Here is a 27,412-nt window from a genome sequence, read left to right as displayed (position 1 = left end):
TAATTTTTTTGAATTATTAAGAATTATATTATTTTATATCTAAAATATTAAAAATTTTATCCACACTAACTTGTATTTGTACATTTAGCTATATTTATTGATAAAAAATTTAATAAATTTTATCATTCATTTAAATTGAATATATTTTATATATTATATACTCCCTCCGTCCCCCATTACTTGACACAGTTTGTTATTTTGGTCCGTCCCCCATTGCTTGACACACTTCACTTTTTCCATTTTTGGTAGTGGACCCCATATTCCACTAAATCATTCCTACTCACATTTATTATAAAACTAATACTTTAAAAGTAGGACCCACATCCCACCAACTTTTTCAACACACTTTCCATTACATTTCTTAAAACCCGTGCCGGCTCAAACCGTGTTAAGTAATGGGGGACGGAGGGAGTATAATTTGTAACAGTAAAACAGTTCGACCAGTGATTGAACCGGTCAGACCGGTTGAACTGTGAACTAGTAGCTTCGCCGGTTCATTGGCCGGTCTGAGTTTTGAAACATTGGTAGTAATAGTATCTCATAAAATAACGTTTAGAATGTGAGAGTGGTTGAAGATCCGTTAACCTGTGATCATCTCATTCTTAAAGTTCTTTTTCTGTTTGCGTACATTGACTGATTGGGAAGATGATTCAATTTATTGGACAACAGATTATATGCCGATTTTGATGTGTTAAATAAAAAAAGGAAAGTAAGATAGATAAAATAAAATAAAGATAAAGATCTTTTTATTTTTAGTAATGAAACATTCTGATTGGAACAAAAATTGAGTTCTTTTTAGTAGGACGGAAGGAGTACTAAGTTTCATGTTTACAAATTTTAAAACCCCACCCAAAAGTTCTACATATTTAACACAAATGACCCCAACAGAAACAAGAAATGCCATTTATGTACCCTACAAAATTAACTCATTCATACTAAGATGCTACTAGGCAACCAATCTCCACTGTTCCTGCCCCGCCCCCGACCGCCGGACTCAGATTCGATGACGAGCCGCACTACCACATCGCCACTCCTGCCACCATCTGATAGACGGGGCTTGAGCCGATCAAAGCTCGGTTCGAGAGCTTTCTGAATCCATTCCTTCAAACTGGTCCTATCATGCCATAGCCCTCCTAGGATCCTGTCTAGCACATCATCTTCTATTTCTAGGGACAAGTCATCGTCCACCATCATCGAGAACCTCGAGGCGATCGCCTTCTTGATCTCCGTTCGAGCCAAGGCAGAGTCAACAGCCTTGAACACGACAGACTCATCGACATTGTTGAGAAGATCTTGAGGAACTGATGTGACAGAGCAGTGCTGGTTGACATGGCTCAACTCCTCCTCATGATCAATAGTGAGGTCGCTCGAGTTATGAGAGCCGTCCGTTCGATCATCTTCCATGTCTCCAGCCGCGAGATTCAAGTCCAACGAGAGGCCACTCACAGCCTCTTTCCGTGGCTTCAACGTCCTACCACCACTGCCACCACCACCACCACCATCATCATCAACATCGTGCAACCAACGAGCGCAGCGTTTGCCGGTTTTCTCCCCTACAACGAGCCCTAACTGCCAATTCCCACCGGCTACGGTAGCAAGCTTATTTTCATCTACAAATCTACCATCTCTTAGATCTTCAAAATTCTTTGCTGACCAAACACCAGCCAGGATAAAGATGGCATTGCCAAGGCTGACCTCACGGCCATGAGAATCAGCGATCCGGCCTCTCTCAATCGCCTGTTTGATGCTGCCACGAACCAGCATGTCTGCTTCGTCAATTTCTTGAAGCATGATCACCGAAAATGGATTCCTCTGAACCACCTCTGCTATTCGATCAATGGCTGTTCTACCTCGGATGTTAGTCCCCGATTCTTCATCATCTCGTCGCGTGCCAAGACATATCATGATAGGATTAGTCCCACAAATCTGCTCAGCTAGCACTGATGCCATCTTCTTCTTCCCAGCTCTATCAGGACCAGTGAACAACAGCCAAATATCCCCTCTCGATGCAGCACCCCGACGCCTCCCATTGTTTGATCTGCAACACGTAATGGCCGAGGCCACTGTGGAGGCTGCCTCTGCCTGCCACCACGCCTTCTCCATGAGGGCCTTGTGTAGTTTCTTGTACATGTCTGCATCCATATCATTAGAAAATTTATCGAGCAGCTTTGTTCGTCGTTGCAACGACACAGAATCCAATAAGCCTCTAGCTTGATCTGCACAAGTAGTCCCTTTTCGTCCAAGAACAAGATCAGTCCTCACAGGAGTTCCTGGAGGGCTATGATCAGCACCGAGCTGCAGGGGAAGGTGAAATGTTGGTTGTGTGAGCGGGCTGGGATTATGAAAGCTTGCCATAGAGAGTGTTGGTGGAGCCGGTGTGCAAGCATGGAAGTAAGGATGAAGATGCAAACATATGTCCCTCCATTTCCTCTGCAATTCTTGAATTCTCTGCTCGAATGAAAACATTTGGTTAAGTTTGTATGCTCAAAACTTGACAAGCAGAATGGAAAGAGACATACTTGTGAAGCATCACCGGTATTGAGCTTGGTGTTACGCAACCATTGTGGCAGATGTGCAGTTTCGGAGAATGACTTGTGAACAGTGGTGAGCTTGGCTGCCTCCTTCTCATAATTCTCTGAACACCGAGAGCAGTAGGGGGCTCTTTCCAATGGATCGGGCATCTCAAATACGCATCTACTCAACGGAGAAACACTCTCCAATGGCATGTTCAAATGCCTATGCAAAACAACGGAGAAATGCCATTTCATTTACATGACACACCAATTCATCTACGAACAAAAATAGAAATAAGTGTGATTGTACCGAGGCGGATTAGAAAACAATCTGTGCTCAACGGCGGCTTTGACGGCGGGGCTGGAGAAGCTGGCTTCCCTCATGACGCGGCTGACGCTGGGATCGTCGAGGATGGAGATGATCAGCTGGTCAATCTCCGCTTTCGCGGCGAGGAGAGGCGGCTGCTGCTGCTGGTCGGGGAAGCCGCGGCGCTGGTGGGCCTGCGCGCGCTTGAGCGCCGCCGCCAGCGCGTTGGAGAGCGGTGGCTCCGGCGAGGGGGTCGGGGTGGTGGGGAGGCGCTCCAGGGCCACGCTGAAGCAGAGCTCGAGGGCGCGGCACTGCAGCGGGTGGCTCGAGTTTGGGTGGGACCGGATGCATGCCTGCCGGAGGTGCCCAGACGGCGATGACAGGAGCGCCGCCGCCACGTGCAGCGGAGTGGTCTGGCCGTGGTTGCGGCGGCGGGCCTCTGCGATTGACTGGCTCAGGACGCCCGACGCCTCCGCCGTCAGGGTCTGCTCAATCGTGCCTCTCATCCTAAAAATTGAATCTTGATTGATCGTGTAAAGGTGTGAAAGTGAAAAGATGCGGAGGAATTCAACGCGAGAACACAGTCTTTCCTTCTTCTTCTTCTCTCTCTCTCTCTAGAAGTGGTGATGATATATGCAATGAAGAGACACACGGACCGTCGCTTTCGTGATCAATTAATGCACCAAAACATGGCTTCTCTTTTTTCAATAAATACAAAAGCAACAACTAAATACTCGAACAGTGATGTTAAACTATTAGAAAAGAAAATATAATAGAATTAAATTATAATACTTGGTGCTTAGACCTCAGGTATATTTAGTGCTCAAGAATACTTGGAGCATAAGTTTCACCATATTTACTTGTTTTGTAATCTCTATTTAAAGGATGTTATATTCAATGGAATGATCATCCAATTCCACACAAACCTATTGTGTTTTATATTTTTCTCTCTAAGTATGTTCTCTAAATCATTCAACATAAACAACCAAAAACAACCAAATTTTGTACAACCAAATCTTTACAGAGAGCAAGGATTTAGATACTACCTAGTGTTCGTAGATGATTGTACCCGCATGACTTGAGTATACGTTATGAAACAAAAATCTGAAATCTTTACCTTTTTTTCAACTGTTACAGTCTTATACAAATACAGTTTCAGAAAACCATAAAAATCCTTCGAACCGATAATGTGGGGGGTGGGAGGTCGTCAATTCTAGTATGAAACAATTTTTTCAAGAAAAAGGTCTTATACACCAAGCTACCTGTTGTGCACATACCCCTGAACAAAATGGTGTAGCGAAAAGGAAAAATCGAACTCTCCTAAAAATGACTAGTTCTATGCTTATAGAATCAAATGTCCCAAACCATTTCTGGCCAGAAGCTATTGCCATAACAGATATCCAACCGATTGCCCACAGATATCCTTAAACACCAAACCTCACTATAACTTCTATCTACTCTTGCTAATGTCCCAACTCCCTTAACCCTCGAACCTCGCGTCTTTGGATGCTCTGTCTTTGTTCATATCCCTAAGCATGCAAGAACCAAACTTTCTCTATGCGCTGTCAAATGTGTATTTGTTGGATACGGGGTTAGTAAAAAAGGGATATAGGTGTTACGACCCAAAGTCAAACCGCATGTTCATCACAATGAACTGCAATTTTCTTGAAACCGAGTATTTCTTCACCCATTTCAGCGATCAGGGGGAGAGTAGTACATAGAAACCAGTGTTCATGACCCGCTAAACTGTATTTCGATTCTAATGCCAAGTAATCCTGAAGTGGACCCAACAGAGAAGGCAGTAAGCAGCACTGCTGAGCAAGTCACTGATGTGGTAGAACCTGTCGTGGAAAATGTCACTTTTTCAGCCATCTCTCCATTTTGGATATCCAATGTAAGTCCCCAAACCCGTGTGGATACAGTTGTGTTTCCTACTGACGTTGTAAATGTAGATGCCAGTGAAGGTCAGGGAATGGAGACAGAAGTCAGGGAAGTGGAAGGAGTTGATCAGAAAGTGGAAGTGATTGATCCAGACACGGGTAGATATATACTTCCTCAAAGATTAAACAGAGGAATCCCACCAAAACGATACACACCCGAGAAGATCAACAGAAAGATACGATACTCCGTTGTAAATCTGGTGAAGGGGCACCTGTCAGAAATGGCTCAGGCCTTTGAAAATGCCCTGTACGAAGAAGAAAAAATTCCACAGTCTTGGGAGGAAGCTATGAGGCACAAAGACTGGAGGGAAGCTATGAAAAAAGAGATAGATGCACTAATTCGGAATGCCACATGGGAGAGATGCACAATACCAAAAAGGAAGCGACCAGTACGATGTCGATGGGTTTTTACCATTAAAAGGAAACCTAATGGCTCGAGAGAGAGGTATAAAGCTCGACTCGTGGCAAAGGGCTATACCCAGACGTATGGGGTGGATTATTCTGAGACCTTTTTCCTATAGTTGCTAAGATAAATATTTTTCGTGTGCTGTTATCAGTCGCTGCGGACAAGGATCGGCCGTTGCACCAATTCGAGGTAACCAATGCTTTCCTTCATGGTGAACTGAAAAAATAAGAAGTGTATATGGAGGCATCTCCGGGATTTGAAGCAGAGTTTGAAGCGGGAGAAGGGTGTCGTCTGAGGAAGACCCTGTATGGATTAAAGCAATCCCCAAGAGTATGGTTTTGAAGGTTTGCTGGAGCAATGAAGGGATACGGATATCAAAAGAGTATTTCAGATTATACTCTCTTTCCAAAAGGGCGAAGAGATAAAATAACCTAGTTAATTATATATGTAGATGATATGATTATTACAGGTGATGATTTAGAGGAGATTGAAAATCTGAAGAAGACCTGTTCCAAGAATTTGAGATGAAGGATTTGGGCGAGCTCAAGGATTTTCTTGGCATTGAGTTGCTTAGGTCGCAAAAGGGGATCTTTCTAAGGCAACGGAAGTACATTTTGGATATCCTAACAGAAACAGGTCTCTAGAGTGTAAGCCACCAGACACACCTATGGCAGTTAATCATGGACTGCAGATTAGAGATGGAGCTGAACTAGCTGATCGAACTCGATACCAGCGACTAAATGGTAAGAGCATATATCTTTCTCACACCAGACCAGATATTACTTATGCAGTAGGAGTTGTGAGCCAGTTTATGCATAAGCTACAGACAAACCATTTGGAAGCCGCACTTAGGATCTGTCAATACTTGAAGGCAACTACATGGCATGGAGTGATGTTCTCTAAGAATGGGCACCTTGAAATTCATGGCTATACATACGCTGATTGGGTAGGAAATCCTAATGATAGAAAGTCCACAACATGATATTTTACTTTCGTTGGGGAGAACTTGGTAACTTGGAGGAGTAAGAAACAGAAGGTGGTGGCTCTTTCAAGTGCGGAAGCAGAATTTCGTGGAATCAGAAGTAGTTTGACTGAAATCCTGTGGTTCAGGAGACTTGATGAGGGAAATAAACTTTTTACCCAACATGTGTCAGCTATATTGTGACAACAAAGCCGCCATTAGTATCTCAGAGAATCCAGTCCAACATGATATGACTAAACATGCGGAGGTTGATAGACACTTCATCAAAGAAAACATCGAAAATGACATTGTTGAGCTACCATTTGTGAGATTTGAAGACCAGCTGTGCAAATTGAGTGTTGGAGATCCCACCATTCAATTTGAGGGGGAGTGTTAGAAAAGAATATATAATAGAATTAAATTATAATACTTGGTGCCTAAGAATACTTGAAGCTCAAGAATACTTGCTGCTCAAGAATACTTGGAGCACAAGTTCCACCATATCTACTTGTTTGTAATCCTTATTTAAAGGGTGCTATATTCAATGGAATGATCATCCAATTCCACACAAATCTATTGTGTTTTATATTTTTCTCTCTAAGTATGTTCTCTAAACCATTCAACATAAACAACAAAAAACAACAATATTTTGTACAACCAAAAAAGATTATACTATTAGTAATTTGATATATAAAATTAATAAATATAGTTAGTGTACAAGTTAAAAAGACTTATTAGTCTTCAACCTCATTTTCAATTTTCTTTTTTATATTTGAATTGCCACTGTATTACTTTACAAATTTGAATATAATATACTTTAATTATATTTTATGGTTCTGAAAAAGTAAAAAATTTATACACAAATCATTAATATATGACCACAATATTATGCACGTTCCATGTACTCCCTCCGTTCCAGAGAAGATGTCACACTTGGGAAATGGCACGGGATTTTAGGAGATGTTATTTTGTGTGTTAAGTGGTGAGAGAAAATATAATTTTATAATTGATGTGAGAAGGAACTTTTTCCAAAAGAGGAAATGTGACATCTTTTGTGGGACAAACTAAAAAGGAAAGTGTGACATCTTTTGTGGGACGGAGGGAGTACTATATATTTGCCCATATGTTTTAATTAAATGCATAAATAAATTAATTTTTTCTCAAACACACTAGTTTTTTATTGTATAAAATTTGGTGAAATACATTTATTGATACTCAAAATTTGTTGGTATCTCATTTTTTTTTAACAAAAAATTATTTTTGAAGAAATACTTTGTGCTCCTTGTAGAAAGAGTAGAACCGTGGTAGAAGTGGAATGTGTCAGGAAAAGGGAGCATGCAAAGTTTTGGTGTTTTTGTTTTTTTTTCAAGTGAGGAGTAAGAGAATTTTAAGAAGGAATTTAATCTTTATGGAGGGGAGGGAGATGGAAGTACTTTCAGATGCCATAATTTCTGGTAAATAGGGAGTGAAACTGACCTACTTTTTGTTGTAAACTCTTAATTACAATCAATCATAGTATATGCTCTTGCGCTCTCGCATCAATAAATAAGTATAGGAGTATTATTTACTTATTTTAACAGTATTGAGTTAATTACCTCGCTGCGGAATAACTATTCTCATCGGAAATATTTACTCATTTTAATTTTTATCTTTATTTGTTGGGAAATTTGAAATGTATGCTAAAGGATAATTGTTGGGCAAACTAACATCCCTACTTGCAATAACTTTAGATCACATCACTCGTGTCAATTTTCGGTTACATACACACAAACATGATAAGTGATGGCGGTAAAAAAAATAAGAGAGAATAAAGTAAAAGGTAGAATTACTTTTTGCCAAACAGAAATGACTCAATTAACTTGGAATTTTCCAAAATAGAAAAATGACTCTACTAATATAGTATCACACTTGTAGGATGACATGAGATTATAAGAAGTTTTATGTTGTGTGTTATGTGGAAAGGGAAAATATTATATCTATATTATTGTGAGATAGATCTTTTCTAAAAATAAAAATATGATATCTTTAGTGAGATAAACAAAAGAGAAAAGTGAGACATCTGTTATAGGATGGAGAGAGTAATTGTTTTTTTTTAGTTAGTTTCTTAAAATTATACACTTTTTATTTTATTTTATTCTCTCTAATAAGGTGAGATATATTCTTCATAAATAATATTTTAATTTTAATTTTAATTTTAATTTTTTCTTAATTTTTTTCCAATACCTATTATTCCCTCCGTCACCAAAGAGTATGAATATTTGGTTCAGTACGAGTTTTATAATATAATTGAAAAAGCAAGAGATAAAAAAGTTTTTAAATTATTGTTAGTAGAGGCGGAACTACGGTGGGTCCCGGGGGGGCCCAGGGGCCCCTCAACAATTTGAACCTTTATATTTTATATATTTATACACATTAAACTTGATACATGGGTAGTGCAGTTGGTATTTACACTGGCCTACCACAATCAACTGGCCTACCACAATCAAGGCCCGAGTTCGATTCCTATAAGCCTCCATTTACTCAATTTCCATTCATTCTTTTTTATGATTAAATCCATTTTATGTTTATTTTCTTCTATTTTAAATTTAATTTATACACGTCTAAGAAAAAAATATCTTTTAATAGATTACCATAGTCTCATTGTTTACTTTCATTTTAAAACTTTAATTAATGTACGATTAAAGAGTAGTTCTAAAAAAAAAAAGAAAAAAGAATAAAGAGTAGTTCTACATTTTTAAATCTCATAAATATTACTCCATATAGTATTATTTATTTTTGTTTAAGGGTTTGTTGATTTTGTTGATTTCTCATAACTAATTAATTTATCGAACCGAATTATAAAGGAGTAATATTTTAATTTAGAGTAATGAATTTTGAACATTATACATAAATAAATATATTTATATAGGTATATATTTAATGCTTTTAGATATTCTTAATTTAAAATTATTAATAAGTGAATTTCACATTCTAAGGATAAAAATTAATTTAGATTTACTTTGTCTCCATATATTTATAGTTTCTATTGTCCGTCTTCTAATTTTTTTCCTTATCCATCTCCCATACAACTATTTTTCACAACGTTGACAAAAAAGTTGAACAACTATTTAAAGAAATTTGGGTCTCCCATCGTTAAATTTTTGGCTCTGTCACTGATTGTTAGTAGAAATTAAATTTTACTTTATTAGAGAGAGATGAATTTCTAAAATTAGAAAGTTCATATTTTTCAAGTCAGCTTTTGTATTCTCATGACCACATCATATTATAAAATACTAAGAGGAATCATTTCGTGCTACAAACTATTGACTAATACGTGGTAAATACTAAAATACATATGCAATCTTACAACTCTTGCTCCATATAAACTCGGTACAATTACTCCCTCCGTCCCACATAATTTTACCCAGTATTCTATTTTGGGTCGTTCCATATAATTTTATCCATTTCACTTTTACCATTTTTGGTAGTGGACCTCATATTCCACTAACTCATTTCTACTCACATTTTATTATAAAACTAATACTTTAAAAGTAGGACCCACATCCCACCAACTATTTCAACTTACTTTCCATTATATTTCTTAAAATTCATGCCGGGTCAAAGTGTATAAAATTATGTGGGACGGAGGGAGAGTATTGTTTATCAACTTAGTTAAGTTCCTTTGAAAACTAACTACTTGGAAGTTACTGACTACGTGCAGAGAGAAGAATTAATGCAACTACTATGCTTTACTTTGTACAATAATATGTAGTCCTAATATTGAAATCTTTCATGGTACTACGAAATTGAAGAGGTGGAATTGAAGTTGGGAGTTTTAATTCCAAATTCAATACTCGATATTCCAAAAATTAAAAAATTGAATTGCAATTCTAAAATATTTAATTTTACAATTTTAATTATATATTCAAATTGGATAGATTTTATGGATGATCGAGATTATAGTTGTAAGAGCATCCCCATCCGTGCTCTTAGCTAAGAGCACGGAAGTGGGCTCAGACCCACTTTTACTGCTTGTCCTTAGCTAAGAGCACAACACTCACATCCGTGCTCTTAGCTAAGGACAAGCTCAAGGGTCCCACCATTCTATTATTCAATTTAAATAAAAACATTTCCACAATATTAAAATGCATTAAAAATACCCGAAATACTATTACAAATTACAAAATAATTAAAAATTACATAATTAAAATCCTAAAAATTAAAAATTACACTACTCGTTGCCGAATTTCGCCCAAATGTGATTGATTAGATCTTTTTGTAGCTCAGTGTGGGCTCTTGTATCGCGCATTGTGTGTCTTCTTTCCATCCTCTCGTTCACCGTCGTATGCACACCTCGGTGTGGGGGAGATCTCGCGGTTGAGCTTCCGGCTTCATCCTCATCGTAAAAGTTAGCCGCTATCGGTCCTTCATCAGCTATAATCATGTTGTGCAAGATAATACACGTGTACATGATGTCGGCGATATTCTTAACGTACCAAAGCCGAGAAGGGGACTTCACAATGTTGAATCGGCCTTGAAGGACACCAAAAGCTCTTTCGACGTCTTTCCGAGCAGACTCTTGACGCTGCGCAAAAAGAATCTGTCTTTGCTCTTTTGGATTGCTGAACGACTTCACAAAAGTCGACCACCTTGGGTAGATACCATCGGCGAGATAGTAACCCATGTGGTATGCATTTCCGTTGACGGTGAAGTCGATCGCTGGTGCTACACCATTCAAAACATCATCGAAGAGTGGTGAAGAATATAACACGTTCAAGTCATTGTTGGATCCGGCAACACTGTGCATGCCAAATCCATAGGCGGTAGTCGGCGACCGCTTCAAGGATAAGCGTTGGGCCGCTACCTTTGTGGCCGCTTAAGTGTTGCCCCCTCCAAGTAGTCGGGCAATTCTTCCACTTCCAATGCATGCAGTCAATGCTGCCTAGCATACCGGGAAAATCGTGGACTGTTTCGTGAAGACGAAGCAACCGTTGACAATCGTCGGTGGTGGGTGCCCGAAGGAATTCTTCGCCGAAAGCAGAACGAACGCCGTCGCAAAAATTCTTGAGGCATAGGATTCCAGTTGACTCACCGACATGCAAATACTCGTCGAAGAGGTCAGCCGTTTGCCCAGTAGCAAGTTGTCGGATGGCACAAGTACACTTTTGCAACGCCGTGAGACTTTGCCGACCGGTTGCGTCTGCACCTTCTTGAAAATATTCAACGCGGGTGGACAATGTGTTGACAATACGCAAAACAATCGTTTTGACATGCGAAAAAGGCGCCGAAAGTAATCTTCTGGATACCGCGGCTGGTCGGAAAAATAGTCGGCAAAGAGCCTTTCATGGGCTCCCTCTCGATCACGAGGAATGTAGTGACGTTTTGCTCTAGTTGGTTGAGGAGGAGGGGCGTTGGCGGCGACATAGGCTTCATAGGCGGCACGATATTGTTCATAATATTCTTGTTCTTCGCGCTCCGCTTCCGCAATGATTGGTGAAATCCATTTTTGAATTTTTTAGAGAGAGTTTGGGTGAGAGAGGAAGATGTAGATGATTTTTTAGTATGAAAAAGTATGGATAAGAGATAATTTGATGTGAAAAGTGGATGATGAATGTGTGTATTTATAGATGATTTTGGGATTAAAAAAAAATCACAAAAATCCAAAAAAAAAACGTCTATAAACGGCTCTATTTTTTTTGGAATCCAATTTTTTTTTTTTTTTTGGTATTATTTTAAATTATTTATGAATTTTTTTAAAAATAAAAAATAAAAATCGAATTTGTCAACGGCTATGTTGTTGGCCAATAAGAAGACGCCACGTATGGCTGCTCAGCGGCACGGACGTGCTCTTAGCTAAGAGCAGCGCCGTGCCGCTGGCACGGACGGACAGCTCGCAGCGGTGGACGGATGAGCTCGTGCTCAGCGGCACGGACGGACGGACAACAAAACTCCACCGCTGCGGATGCTCTAAGCAATTATTAAATATTATGGTTTCTAGTTTGTTTGGGTTCATTATTTTTTTTATATATATAAAATGAAAGCTTTAAGTCACTAAAGTTAGAATGAGTCTAAGTTTTCAACTTTTAATTTAAAGTGCTTGAGTGCTAGGAGTGACGCATTTGAGGCTACGATAACCAAATCAAGCGTGAAGAAGTTATTTTGGATTGCAATTTTCGAAGTGGGGTTTATTTTATCTGTAAGAATAGTGATTACATGGTTATAATCATTTTTATGTCGTGCATCATTCATATGAGCTTATGGTCCCACGAGGGGTCAAATCCACGAGGGATCATATGGGTCGCTAACAATCCACAACCCACAAGGGGTCAGGAACACGTGGGACCGAGACTATAGATGTCGACTAAGTTGAAGTGGTTAATCATTATGTTATGATCATTACATAATTGATTCTAACGGCTTGCAGTGTGTTTTCCATGAGTGTGCTTGCATACTCACACCTAGGGTTGTTAAAATGGATATCGGGTATAGGATACTCGGTATCCAAACCCAAAATATCGGGTAATTGGATACCCGATATCCGATTTTTCAGATTTTGAGATCGGGTTCGGGTATAGAATTTTTGGCTTTTCGCGTATCGGGCAACCCGATACCAAATTGGGTATAACCCAAATACCCGATTTTTTAAATTTTTTTTAAAATTTAATAATTTATGCATGTATTCTATTATTTAAAAAAATTAAATAATTAAATATACTACCAAAATCCTTCGTTCTTAAGTCACATTTTGGGTTAATGTATGAATTGTGATGTTTATTATGGATGTATAATGGATGTTATGACTCATGAATTTTTTTATTTCTAAAAATTTGTAGTTGTTTTTTTTTTTTCTCTTAAATTCGAACTACTTCAAGTTTGTATCAAATTCGAATTACAAGTTTGTATTTCTAAAATTTTGTAGTTAATTTTCTTTAAAAAATGATAAAATAAAAATCCAAAATGGGACTGGATACCCGATTTTTCGGGACTGGATACCCGAGTCGGGTATTAGATTTTGAGAAATCCGGGATCGGATACCTGAAATTTTCGAATCGGGTATCCACGGATACCCGATTTGACAGGCCTACTCACACCCCATTATTTAATGATTTTCAGGATAAGAAGTCGGTGTCAATGCAGCGGTAACGTAGTCCATGGTCTCTCAACCCAATATTTGACTAGTATCCATATTTTCTATTCGGGTAAATATGATCAGTTTAGATATTAATTACTCTCTCCGTCCCCAAAGAATATGCACTTTGAGCTCAGAATGAGTTTTAATGTAAAATTGGTAAAGTAAGAGAGAGGTAGAAAGAAAAAGTAATTAAAGTATTGTTAGTGGAGAATGAGTCTCACCCTATTAGAAAGAAAAGACTTTCTAAAATTGGAAAGCACATATTCTTGTGGTACAAACTAAAAAGAAAATAATGCATATTATTGTGGACGGAGGGAGTATTATATTTTGGAAACGTGTTCGATAATATTGATTGTGTATGGACTGTTACCCACAATTATGTTTCTAATGGATTTGTGTATTTTGGCGATATGTTCCAGTTATGTAAATTATTTTAATTTCGCTCAGTTTTTTATATGAAATACTCCATCCATTCACAAAAAATAGAGCAATTGGTGTATAACACAGGTTTTAATGTAGAATTGGTAAAACAAGAGAGATGTGAAAAAAGTAAGAGAGAAGGAGAAAAAGTAAGTGAGAAGTAGTGTTAGTGGAAACTTTCCATAAATGAATGTGCTCTATTTTTTGTGGACGACCAAAAATGGTAAATGTGCTCTATTTTTGTGGACGACCAAAAATAGTAAATTTGTTCTATTTTTTGTGGACGGAGGGAGTATATAAATTTCCCAAATAGGAGACTTCCGTGTATTCAAGTTATCAAAGGAGACTACCGTATACTCAAATTATCAATGATTAACAATTCAACCACAATTCAATTTAACATGAGGGAGTATGACGGGACAACCCGTGCTGCCTCCCTCTTAGCATGAGTCTCGCCAGGAGAGGACGCTCGCAACGCATCTCACTCCCACCTCGTCTTGCCGGGATGTGGCAGGATGTGATTTTTTAATATGGATGACCTTATACCATATATATATGATTAAAACTAGAGTGAACTACATAAATGGTACCTGATCTTTCACTTTCGCACGTAAATGGTACCTGATCTTTATTTTATGTTGTTTTTGGTACCTATAAATCACATTATTGGTACCTGGTGTAATTTGCATCCAAAATACCCTCTAAACAAATACATATTCCCATTTGTGTCATAGTGGATAATTTAAGTAAACACAAAACTAGTACCAAAAGTGATATTATAATATCTTCTCTCATTTCCCTCACTTTTTATACAATTATTACTAATCAATATTAATATTATTTTTCATGTTATACATTAATAATTAATTTATTATTTAATATTATTCAAGTATGCTTAATTATAATTATAATTATAATTATATTTAATATTTATAATAATATTATTGTTATAATACTAAAAACTAGTAGTGATTAATAAATAATTCCAATATAATTATTTAAATTATGAATCATATAATATTATATAATAATAATAATAATAATTAATATTTTATATTAAATTAAGAATTAATCAGTATAGTTTTAATAAAAATTTAAAATTGTGAATTGCATACATAATGATATAAAGAGTTGAGTATTTTTAGTGAAGTGTTTCAATCCTAAAATGAGTATAATATAATTTATAAAAATTATTCAATTGATTTAATTACTTTAAATGTTTAATTTAATCAGGTGTTTTATAATTAGATGCATGCATTGAGAAAAAAGAAAGAAGAAAAAACTAAAGAAGAAAAAAAGAAATAAGAAAGGAAGAAAAAAAAAATCACATGTTTAGTACTCTCTATTTAATTGAAATTTTTAAAAATATCCTTCCTAACAAAAAAAGTTATATGTTTAATACCTAGGATTATTTTTATCACTGAATACTAAAAATGATATAAAATAAAAATCAGGTATCATTTACGTGCGAAAGTAAAATATCAAATACCGTCCCGACTTACAAGCGACTCTTATTAGGAAATAAAATTGGAAACTCTCTTCTACCCTCCGTCCCGGCTAAGATGACACATTGCTTAGCCGGCACGGGACTTTAGGAATTATTGGTTAAAGTGTTTAATTGGAGAGAGAGAATGTGGGTATAAGTATTAAAGTAGAGAGATAAAGAAAGAAGAATATTTTAATAGGAGTGAGAAAAGTGGTTGAGTGTATTAATTGGAGAGAGAAAGTTACCAAAAACGGAAATGTGTCATCTTAGTTGGGACAAACTAAAAAAGAAAACGTGTCATCTTAAGCGAGACGGAGGGAGTGGTTCATAACTCAACGGATGTTAGACACTTTTTAGACCTCGAAATTCGTAATTGGTATTGATGGCTCATGATTAAATCCAGTTACGGCTAATTGATGTTTTTCACCTGTGCAAGCCTCAGCCCCACCCACTTTATGCATCCACACAATCAATCATGACACCATTTTTATGCAATCAAATTTTGTACAACCAAAAATTGATTTATTTGAATAAAAAAATAATTTATTTATACATTTAATTAAAAAGTAATAGTATAGACATATATATAGTATAGGAAATGTGCACAATATTATGGTATTTGTTTATCATTGCTCATTTTTAAAACTTAAAGCGAAAACTTAATCTCAATTTACACACATGTACCTAGGATATCTCAAACATTCCACCCCTCCATGGAAAATTATAGATTTTCATCACTATTAAATATATTCTCGATTGAGTATGCCTTATTGTATCACAATTCATCTTTCCTACTTATCATTGTCTTCAATATATTATCCAATGAAAAACTATATATTTTAATCTCTATCAGTACATCCTCGAATGTGTATGCTATACCATATCACAGTTCAGTCTTCCTACTTATCATTATCTTCCTTGTATTCTCAAATAAGTATCAAATTTCAAACCTATCTAATCTACAAATTATTATTTTTTAGAATAGTTTTTGAGTAAAAACACGTAACTCTTCGGAGAAAGTAAACTCTGTGTATACATAATTTTTTGTTTGATTTACGAATCATTGCACATAAATTAGGTCCAATAAATTTTGTATTGCATACTTTAATAGTAGAATATTCCTCGTGTATCATATATATTCATTCCCACTCTTCCAAGTAGTGAGCCCCCAAAAAGGTTTTGGTGACTTCTTTTACTCAAAGCAATTGCTGGACTTTTAGCACCTTCCTTTATTAGGAAGAATAATTTGAAAATGGATTTTGCTTTTTTTGTGATTGTTAAGGCAAACAATCAAGAGAGATGTCTATTGATTATTGGTTCAATTCCCCCTTTTCCACAACACTACAAATTTTCCATCATTTTGGATGAAAATATAAATTTCAGCTTACAATTACTACTACATAGATTGGTGTGTAATTATAATAACTTTATTGTTCCAAATACAAGAAATTAAATGGTACTCTACTTTTAGCTTGCAATTAACCCAACCTCTAACCAAATCATATCAGAATACAGCATTAATCAATTAATACTGCTTGCTTAGTAAAAGTGTTAAAAGGTAAGTACCAGAGAAGTGGAGATACTGCCCCTCTACGAAAAGTTATTTTCCACGTCCACCGACCACCATCACTATCTCGATTATTTTTTATATCTACAAAATTATCATTTTATTTAAATATTTTCTTATACGAATGCAGTTAAAAGTATATACATATATATTGTTGCATTGTCGTACTAATATAATACTGCATCATTTGCGGTAGTTGAGTCATTTCATTTTCTACATTTGTTTTAGAAAGATGATAATAAATATGGAGTAGTTAAAATGGAGAGAGGATAGTATGTCACAAAATAAAGTAGATAAGAGTCTTATATAATATTAATTATCTCTCTTAGTTCACTTTTTCTCCATTTTAATAATTTATTATCATTTTTTAAAACAAATGCAGAAAATGAAATGACTCAGCTACCGGAACAGAGGGAGTATAGTTTTATATGCGCGCGGATCTATTTATTTCTTAAATTTTATTGAATGATCATGTATTTATGTGTTATAAAAATCTCTTAAATATAAATTTGCATAATTCCAAAGAGATGGGGGTATATTTTTTCAATATTGGAACGTAATTGGTGAAGTACTAGCGCGTGAAAATTTTGTAAACAAAAGAGAGAAAATTAGGTTATTTTCCTCCACTAATTAGGGTTGAAATTTAGGGCACATCAATGGTGATCAGAGATATGCTTTCACACATAAGCAATCATATTCAACTTTTATTAATTAAGCAGGAAACAAAAATAATAAAAAAGACTTGCTGGTATGTATAGATGTGTTTAAAATCATAGGCACAAACGTTTTTGACACTTTAACAAATTTCTAATTTGCTGTCTAATATTGAAAAGTAAAAAGTGTTTATGTTAAGATTATGTTTATAAAAGTTGGGACAAATCTTTTATGGGCCCTTTGCTTCTTCAGAAATAAACAAGGTTGGTTTATCTATGTTTAATTATCTAGTGGTGCTTAGAGTGAACTAATTCAGTAGTATTAGAACAATTAACTGTGGTCATATATACTGCACTTTCTCTTCACTGCTTTATTTTGTTTATTTTTTTTTATATTATACTTTCTTTCTATTTAATTATTTAAATATCAAAATTTTAAATTACGTGTCAAAAGATTATAATGGACTAGGCAGTACTCAGTTTTCATCATTACGTTCTAGTATATACAGTTGTCATTAAATTGACGTCTGGTATGTATTTTAATACAGTGAATTAATATGTTGGAATATGAAAGAGAAATGTTCAAATGGCACCCAAGTTGGAGGGACACCAAAAGCAGGTATAAAAGTTGAACCCAAAACATGCATGAATTATTGAAACATCAAACACACGCATGCGTGCAAATTGCAATGAATGTCTGTTTCTTGTCCAACTTTTTTGGGTGGGCTCTTGCATTTTAAACTTAGTACTATTATGCATTTCTCTGAGAATAATGTCCTTTATTTCACCTTTTCATTTTATACAAACATTTTCTCCCTCGTGTAGAGAAATGCAAGAAAAGAAAGTGAACGTATAAATGAAATCAAGATACACTTAATAGTTTTTCACAAGTAAAAGTAATTGGTACATGGATCGATTAAGTGGTAGGCTGATTAACTGTACTTACAAGTGTGAATTTGTCAAATCCTAACTAGTAACTAGCATTAACGTCTTTCTCCTAAGGTACAATTTACACACACCTCAACCTATGTGACTCAAGGTGAATCAAACACATGTTATATGAATTGAAATACCGTTTTAGAAACTTATTTGTAATACTATAATTGTTCAAAATTAATCTACTCTATATATATGCAAGATTTATTAGTGCTTAGTACTTCTTACTTATTTAAAGTTATTTTTTGAGTATACACTATACACATTGTTTTACCACTAGGGAGGGTAGTGCTACCAAGCCATAGTGTAGCCGGCAGCCACATCTGTCCATCATTTAAATAATCATTTTGACGTGTCCATCATTTATAGAACCATTTACTTTATTTCCCTTTTTTTTGTACGAACTCCACATCCTACTAACTTTTTACATACACAATCTATTATATTATAAATGAGTCTCATATTCCACTCGCTTTCTTCTTTTACTTTTCTTCACCAAGTCTAACAACTTCTTAAAACACATGCTTAGTTAAAATGGTTATTTAAATAGTGTACAAAGGAGTACTTTATTTTTATTATGACAGCTTTAAAATGTACTACTTTTTTATTACGACAGCTTAGTTAAAAAATGGTTCTAGATTTTGTATTATACAGTGTAATATTCTCGATTGACAATGATATAGAATTTAGTTTATCTATAATTCTAGATTCTTATCCCGTCATAATATATTAATCTACTTTGAGTTTGGCCAAGATTTAATTATCAAATTGATACTACCAAGTCTACCATGTAGTGAACAATGGACATTAATAGGAGTAATACTATCTTATTTTGGGCTTTAGGAAATTTTGCTCTACTACTCCTCCGCAAGGGTGAAGGCCCAACGTATTATCATTATATACTACTAGTAGTATGACAAAACTAAGAAGGGTAAAACAAAATGCGTGATTTAAATTATGAAAGGTATGAGTGAGCTAAAATAGCAAATTTTCGTACAAAATTAACGTATTTATTTGTTTATTAAAATAATTATATAAAACAACTATTAAATCGTTAACGCTAGATAACCGAATGCGAGCCCGAGTTCGTTTTGTAAATTCTAATATTTTTCTCGTGTAAAAATGTTGCTTGATCACAGGCACAACTATTGGTCTAGTTCATTTTGTATAGAAGACTCAACACTAAGAGAGACTCTTCATATTTAGATTTGTGTCTTCTCCAAAGATGAAACGAAAATTGTTAATCATATTATCTTTGGGTGTAGACTTTCTAGCCAAAATATAAATGTTTTGTAAAACGAAAATGAATGCAACTATTGTCGGTGCCTTTCTACTGCTAAAATGTAAAACATACTCCATTCGTTCCATAGTAATAGAGTCATTTTCTTTTTTAGTAAAAGGTCAACACATTTTTTCATATCTACTTTACTCTCTCTTACTTTTTTCTCTTTTCATCTCTCAACCTTTTTCATTTTCCACTTTATTCTCCCTTACTTAACTCATCTAATATAATTTTTTCTAAATCTTCGTGCTGAAAAGTTTTGCCTCCATTACTATGGAACGGAGGGAGTAGTATGTTAGTCAAGGTACTAGTAGAAAAAAGAAAATCATGTAAGATTCAACATCTCTACATAGGGAAACCTTCAACCTCCGCAGTCTCCAACCTCGACAGTACAAAATGTATTCTGCATTAAATCAGTTGCGATGTATTCACAAGAGCTTCAATAGAATCATCAAATTTTTTTGCCAAAACATCGATGATATGACTGAAGTGTAGATATGCCGCCAATTATGACTCTTGTCAGTTGGTTGTCAACAGGTTTAGGATTTTCAATAGCTAGAACACTTGACATACTATCACTAGTATGAAACAATCTAGGTACATCACCCACCAGATTGTAATGTCATAGCGCTTTCTAGTGTGGATGTCTTTGACCAAATCTCTGACGGGTGTTTCCATAAACTCTAAGGCTAGACCATCAGTGCCAAGAGAAACGAAAATTCAACTAAATAAGCAATCAATTAATACTCATTGAAATTCAATGCGATAAAAATTAGCCGGTGCTAAAATTTAATTAAAAGATGATATTTTTTAAAATATGTAAAATAATACTACTAATAATATTATATATATAGTTCGATTTGTTGTTTGGTACGATTTGTTTTTTAAAATAAAAATATGCGAACAAATTTAGAAGAACTAATATTTTATATGAAATCCGAAAATAAGTGGTCATGTAGTAAAAAAGTTTAAGTTAAGATATATATTACAATCAAACTATATCTATAAAAGGAATATTGGAATAAAAGTTAATATATCTATAAAAGAAATATTAGAATAAAAAGTTAAGATATTATTTATTTATATACTATGTTTTAATTTGATTTTATATTTTCTAAAATACCTACAAATAATTAAAATTGCAAAATCTATGAAATTGATGATTAGATCGATGGAGGTTGAGTGCAAACTAATTATAATGTTCTACTTAAACTATTTTATCTATGAAATTTCAAAATTGGTAAGGAGATTGAAACTATAGGGTGTGCAAACTTTGGACTCTCCCGTCCATAAAAAATAGAGCAATTTGTGTATGACACGAATTTTAATTTAGAATTGGTAAAATAAGAGAGAAGAGATTAATGTAGAATTGGTAAAGTAACAGAGAAGGGAAAAAAGTACTCCCTCCGCCCCGCTTTAGCAGTCTCATTGACTTTTCTGCACTCGTTTTGTAATAATGATAATAAATAGTTAAAGTAGAGAAATAATAAAGTAAAAAAGAGAATAATATAGAGAAGAGTCTTATCTACATTATTCTCTTTTTTACTTTATTATTTCTCCACTTTAACTATTTATTATCATTTTTACAAAACGAGTGCAGAAAAGTCAATGAGACTGCTAAAGCGGGACAGAGGGAGTAAGAGAGAAGGAGAAAAGGTAAGTGAGAAGAAATGTTAGTGGAATGATGTGTAAGGTTATTATTTGTTGAAAACTTTCCATAAATAAATGTGCTCTATTTTTTGTGGACGGTCAAAAAGGTAATTGTGCTCTATTTTTTGTGGACGGAGGGAGTATTCTTTAAGAATTAAAAATTGGACAATTTGGTGAAAATTGTCATACTCAGATAAATAAATAAATAAAATGAGAAAAAAAAATGTAAATTTAGCGAAGAGATCAAAATTGTGAAAAGAAATTGTCACGCCCGCCCTCACTAAGAATAGAAAGAACAAATTATCGCGACTAGGGTGGGATATAAGAAGCGGGGGAAAAGGGAGAATACAAAGGGATAAGTGTACTTGACTCAAAATAATGGAAATAACTTGAATAAAATCAGAGTGTCATCGCGACAAGTACATAAGCTCGATATCAAATAACATACGTCGTCTCTGCTCAACACCACCCATCGTCATCACTACTCAACCTACACATTTTTAAAACATATGCAGGGCTGAGTACTTGATATACTCAGTGGTCACATGCCAAAATACATTTTCTTAAAAATATCATGTCAAGCATTCATTGAGTGACATCGGGGTTTTACTTTGAAAGAGCCCGAGCACTAAAAATATTTCCTCTTAAAACATGGCTGCGCAACCTAACTTCCTTTTCCTCTTTCATCATATCTGAACTGTACATGACAGAGAATGTGACCACATTCAAAGTCACTAGACCGGTCAACTCGAAGGATGACACCCGATCTACATGTTGTGTACACTAGTCCGAGTAGAGTTTGCGGCTCTACTGAGACCCGAATTCGATTAACTATGCATGACAAAAGCCACTTCAGATAGACATTCCATAAAACCAAAACATGGCAAGACATAACATATATTTTCTCATAGAACGTGCTTAAAGCATAAACCATATTTAAAACAGAAAGCCCACCTCGTTCGCTTAAAAGATCTCGCACTTGCATATTTCCTCTTTTCGGATTAGAGTCTCACGAAACCAATCCCTTAAATGGATCGAAAATGGTGGTGTAAACAGTAGAGCTGGGCTTGGCAGATTCGGTTTTGAAGGTTGGATTTGAGATTGGTCGTGCTCCTCCCTCTGTTTCTCTTCACTTGGACTTGGGATTTGTACGATGAGAGTGTTTGGGAGTGATATGCAACGGTTGATTTCTTTGCAGATTGTGAGTGTGGGGAGAAAAGGGAAAACAATCGTGAATATATGGAGCAGCTCCTTGGGAATTAATTGAAATTTATCTCAATTAAATAAGTGTTTTAAAAGCAATTATTGGCTGATTTAAATTGTAATAATTCCTCATTATTTGGGTACTTACTGGCTGGAATAAATAGTGATTAATCACCATGATTAGAGTTTAATTATGCCGTTTAATTCTTGAAGGTAACAACTGCAGAATGGGATGGAAGCTGGAGCAGATTTTTGAAGAATATGAGTTTTTTTTTTCTGCTGGGAGCAAAATACCGTAAAGGAGAAGGAACGAATTGGGCTCAAAAGATCTCCCACGGTTTTATTAATTTTATTGGACTCATTTAGTTATGAGCCCAACTTGTATATTTATTTATTTTGATTTACATCATAGGCCCAAAGCCAATTTTGTAATATAATTGGACTCTATTATTTGTTGAAGAAGCCCAACTATATTCACATTTTGTAATCCTTTTTATTAATTAAAGTTCACGGAAAACTTTAATTAATTCCGCCATCCCGTTCCCAACAAAGATTACAATCGTCCAACGAAATCAATTAATATTTGGTGTTGCTCCAAATATAAATTCTTCAAACACGATCCACATAATTCCATACACGCCTTCCAATTAAATTCTACAAGATCGAAAAAAATAATATTCCCTTCCACCGAAACAATTCACTCTCCGAACATATGATATTTAGAACACAGTACGCACCCCCCTTAGCGAACTCCAACTAAAGGAATAGTCCATTGGTGTTATGCCAAGTACTATAATAATTCACCGCCAAAGCATATTATTCGTGCAGGCCCAAAATATTTAATTCCTCGCTTCGCGAGAAGTTAAATATTCATTTTATTTTCCAGAAAATTCCAAATAATCACCATATCGCATTCAACAACCAAAAATTTGATTATTCGAAATTTGCGGGTGTTACATCCTATCAACCTTAACAGAAATTTCGTCCCGAAATTTGCCGGCTCTAATCGAACAACTCCGGGTATTTCTCCTTCATCACATCCTCAAGTTTCCATGCACTTCCTTGTAGTCTACTTCTTTTTGTATTCTCGTTATTTTATCGCTCAGGTAAGGATAGTGAAACTTATAGTTCGAGTGCGTTCAGCCTAGTCTACTTCTAAGGCAATCTATGTTCGCGTACAACTATTGTTCAAGTGTTCGGACTACACTATATCTCAAGCCTTCTATGTTCGCATGCATAAACACATATATTAAAGCCCATTAGGGGTGGCGAAATGGGTTACCCGCGGGTACCCGCACCCGACAAGTCAGTTACCCGTACCCGGTTTTAGCCATATTTGTTGTCCCAATACACGCTCCATGACATACCGGGATTACCCGATACCCGTGTCGGGTATCCCGTATCGACATTGCGGGTACCCGTACCCGACCCGAAATCTTAATAAAAAATTTGAAAATCATAATAACTAACCGTCAATGTTCCCTAATTTACTTAATTAATATCGATGGTAAACATTGAATAGATTGAGAATATAAAAATGTTTTAAAAGAACTCTTAGAAAGTACTCCCATTGTTCCGCCTTAATAGAGACATTTTATTATCTTCACTTATTTTGGGAAAATAATAATATAAATACTTTTCTTTACATGATTATCTCTCTTACTTTATTTTTTCTCCGTTCTAACTATTTATTTTTAATGTTTCAAATTGAGTGCTTATATGGCTATTATTATTTAACTATCTACTTTTTTATTTCTCCACTTAAACTATTAGAAACACCTCTATTAATATGGACCGGAGAGAGTATTAAAAGATGGAATATGGCTAATACTAATAATAACGGGTATTATCGGGACTAACGGGTATATCCGCGCGGGTTGTGGGTATACCCGCTACCCGCAAAATTCTAAAACACACTACCCAATCCCGCCCCGTTTCCCGTTATCGTCGGGTAGCGGGTCGAGATGGGAATTACCCATTACCCACTACCCATTTTGCCACCCCAAAAGCCCATAGTCCACACTTAACAATTCATCATCGAATATTCATAAACACTTTACACTTTAATATCACACATCAACACATCTTTTGTAACAACCCGAACTTTCGCACCTTATTATTATTAATATTAGCCTAAAGAAAAATAAATAAATAAATAAATAAAATAGGTGATTGTTGTAGTATTCGAAACCTTCCCTGTATATTTATAATAATCGATCTTGGAATTATAAAATAATAGTTGCTTCGTTCTCAAACGAACATTTCAAGTACAACAAAAAAATAGTAGTAAGTAACCCCAAATAAAAGTTTATAATGTCTGGTGCATCTCTGAAGTCCGCTAAAGTACTATTATACAAATTTATCAAGTTCCTAATCTGTTATAATTAGAAAAATGTGCAAATCCGGACAGCCCTTAAAACGGTCGTGCTCGTATCCAAAGGAAGTCCGATCTCTCAACAAGAATTTGCCATGATCTTTAAATAAATCCTATTACCTACATAAGATAGAAAATTCGAGAAGTAAGATATGCTAAAATATGGATAAACCAAATCCTTTAGAAGATTTTAGCCAAGTGAGAATTAAATATAAATCAGAAGAATCAAGGTCTCATATGCTCCCATCACATTTTCAAAATGCTTCTTAGCCATAGGATCAACCAAGGAGATATACATAAAATACTCAAAAGTTGACATACAAATATAACAATGAAGATTAACTTTACCAAGTTAAATATAAATATGAGTAACATGGGAGATTTATCTCCACATTAGATCAAAGATTTCAACAAAGAATAATTAACGTCTAAGATAGTCCCTCCATTCTCAAAATACATTTTGGCCATAAGATCTCCTACATACTTCCCCTCCAAGCTACACCTCCCCCAGTTGGATAACAACATACAAGGGAGTATATAAACCTTAAGTCTTCTCACTTTCAAGCACCCATCACCATCAAACATTCTCTTCACACACCAACACAACATAGGATTCATAAGGAGTCGAGGAGGGAGAGTTGCAGATAATTGTAGGATTAAGTCCTACAATCCAACAACACTTTTTCACCATTAAAAAGGTAAATCCGAAGCCTTTCTTTTCTTGCACATATGTACAAGCATATGCATACATATAGTACAAATAGAATCTGTTAAAATGAAATTAACAAATTCACAACAACAAGTTTAACATCTTCCACCATAATCCATCGATATCAGTGAAACAAATGCCCCAAAATCACTAAATTCATGAAGTAGTAGAAGTAAGTATATACTTTAATGAATAAGCAAATTGGGAAACTTATCCCTTTGAGTATGAATCTGCCGGATTCCGGCGAATGGACTTAGACACCCCATCGACACAAGGACTGCCCCCACAACCTAGATATGTCACCGATTCAATGATTTCAAGACCTTTACAAATCTACAAGTTAAAAACACCAAACTTCGAAATTCAAGATTCAATCTTTAGAAATAAAACAAAAGGGGGAATTGATCAAATTGGGCATTCCTTACCTTTCGGGAGTTCGGCTGAGGCGGTGCGTAGCAGCGGTGATCGATGATGGCGGCGGTTCCCGAGGGAGAGAAAGACACACCGTTGGAGGAGGCGGCGGCAGCGGCGCCGGAGGGAGGCTGGCCGACGGTCAGCAGCAGGCAGGAAGAGCAGAGCTCTTTTCTGTTCTCCTTCTCGTTAGTCACGATGGAATGATGGGGGGAGAGGAGAAACTTCTAGTGCTATTAGTGGTTCTTTAACTGGGCTAATGAATTTAATGTTTTGGGCTAACATAAATGATGATTGGGCTACTATTTTTTTGTTTGGGCTAAAAAGTGGAGTGATAAATCTATAAATGGAGGTTGTAGTAAATACATCAAGGCGGCTCGATTTCCAAATTTAATTACCTGGGCTAAAAATTAAAGAAAGACTAGGCCTAGTTTTGGAAATTTTAATTTATTTTGGAGAAAACTACATATTAAATTTTAACCTAACTTTTAAAGTAAGGTTCAATTAATATTTTTATATGGTTTATTCTAATGGTGTAACTAAGCTAAAATAATTGATATTTTGATTTATTTTAAAGTTTTGCTTGGGAGTAACTTTTATAAGTAAAAGACGCATAGATCCAATTTAGTCGAAGTTCGAGAATTGTGGAAGTAGAAGCATCAAATAATATATGAGTTTTAGGAATTTTTTAAAGATAAGTGAAATAAGAAAAGGGAACTAAGTACGAGGCATGCATTTTAATTAGGTTAGTCCTTCAGTCTAATCGGTATTATTATTTTGTATTGTTTTGAAAAAGGTTATCACTGAAGTTAAGCTTGGAGCGAGAAAATCAAGTTAAGAAAATTAAATGAACGAGGTGAGCTTTCTTATACTAAAAATACAAATTATATTTTATGAAAACTCGAACACATGTTCGTGACTTTTAAAGATGTTGTCTTGCCATAAATGTTTTGTGTATGATGCCTATCTGTTGGCTAAGGCCAAGTGAATTATGAATGATGATATATAAGTCGAATTCGGGCCCAGTGAGGGTGGTGTCCCCACTCGGACTAGTGTACACGGGATACCTCTGACCGTGAACGGACGGCAGAGAAGGTGACCGTGGAAGGTGGCCACCTTCCCGGCACAAGGATACCTCTGTCATGTTGGGCAGGGAAGGTGACCGTATGAGAACACCATCTCAGCGGCACAAGATGATCAGATATGGCTAAGTACAGGAAAAAGGGCCCAATGTGAATATTTTTAGTAAGCTCAGGTCTTTTCAATAAAACTCCTGAGTATTACTGTGATGATGGCTTGACAATATTTTTCAAATGTATATGTGTATCTTTCGGCAATGTGTTTACTGAGTACCTTTGTAATCAGCCCTGCATATATTTCTAAATATGCAGGTTAAGCGGAGATGACGAGGGGCGATATTGAGCAAAGATGGTGAATGTGTTTCACTTGGATAAATGCTTGGATGCATCGTGTCTCCATACAT

At 35.6% G+C, this 27,412-nt stretch overlaps 2 protein-coding genes across 2 annotated transcripts; both read right to left on the bottom strand.

Moving 5' to 3' along the window:
- Positions 1 to 772: 772 nt before the first annotated feature.
- Positions 773 to 3,463, bottom strand: LOC125193689 (protein SUPPRESSOR OF MAX2 1-like). The gene is made up of 3 exons (XM_048091536.1): positions 2,824 to 3,463; positions 2,520 to 2,736; positions 773 to 2,448 (listed from the first exon to the last, which is right to left on the bottom strand). Exons 1-3 carry the CDS (start codon positions 3,324 to 3,326, stop codon positions 931 to 933), a joined length of 2,238 nt encoding a protein of 745 aa, XP_047947493.1. The 5' UTR covers positions 3,327 to 3,463; the 3' UTR covers positions 773 to 930.
- A 21,564-nt stretch (positions 3,464 to 25,027) lies between these two features.
- Positions 25,028 to 27,412, bottom strand: LOC125195064. Its single transcript, XM_048093267.1, has 4 exons — positions 27,283 to 27,412; positions 26,997 to 27,136; positions 25,944 to 26,153; positions 25,028 to 25,472 (listed from the first exon to the last, which is right to left on the bottom strand). The coding sequence occupies exons 1-4, from the start codon at positions 27,410 to 27,412 to the stop codon at positions 25,203 to 25,205; spliced, it is 750 nt and encodes a 249-aa protein (XP_047949224.1). The 3' UTR covers positions 25,028 to 25,202.

The sequence above is a fragment of the Salvia hispanica genome, chromosome 6 (genome assembly GCF_023119035.1).
Source record: "Salvia hispanica cultivar TCC Black 2014 chromosome 6, UniMelb_Shisp_WGS_1.0, whole genome shotgun sequence".
Lineage (NCBI taxonomy): Eukaryota > Viridiplantae > Streptophyta > Magnoliopsida > Lamiales > Lamiaceae > Salvia > Salvia hispanica.
This window is presented reverse-complemented; position numbering and strand designations above follow the sequence as displayed.

Coding starts and splice junctions, on each gene's coding strand:
- LOC125193689 (XM_048091536.1), bottom strand. CDS start 3,326: ATGAGAGGCACGATTGAGCAGACCCTGACGGCGGAGGCGTCGGGCGTC. Junction 2,737..2,823: donor TTGTTTTCTAATCCGCCTCG/GTACAATCACAC, acceptor TGTTTTGCATAG/GCATTTGAACATGCCATTGG. Junction 2,449..2,519: donor ATACCGGTGATGCTTCACAA/GTATGTCTCTTT, acceptor TCATTCGAGCAG/AGAATTCAAGAATTGCAGAG.
- LOC125195064 (XM_048093267.1), bottom strand. CDS start 27,412: ATGTATGGAGACACGATGCATCCAAGCATTTATCCAAGTGAAACACAT. Junction 27,137..27,282: donor ATGCAGGGCTGATTACAAAG/GTACTCAGTAAA, acceptor TCCTGTACTTAG/CCATATCTGATCATCTTGTG. Junction 26,154..26,996: donor CCGTCCGTTCACGGTCAGAG/GTATCCCGTGTA, acceptor TAGCACTAGAAG/TTTCTCCTCTCCCCCCATCA.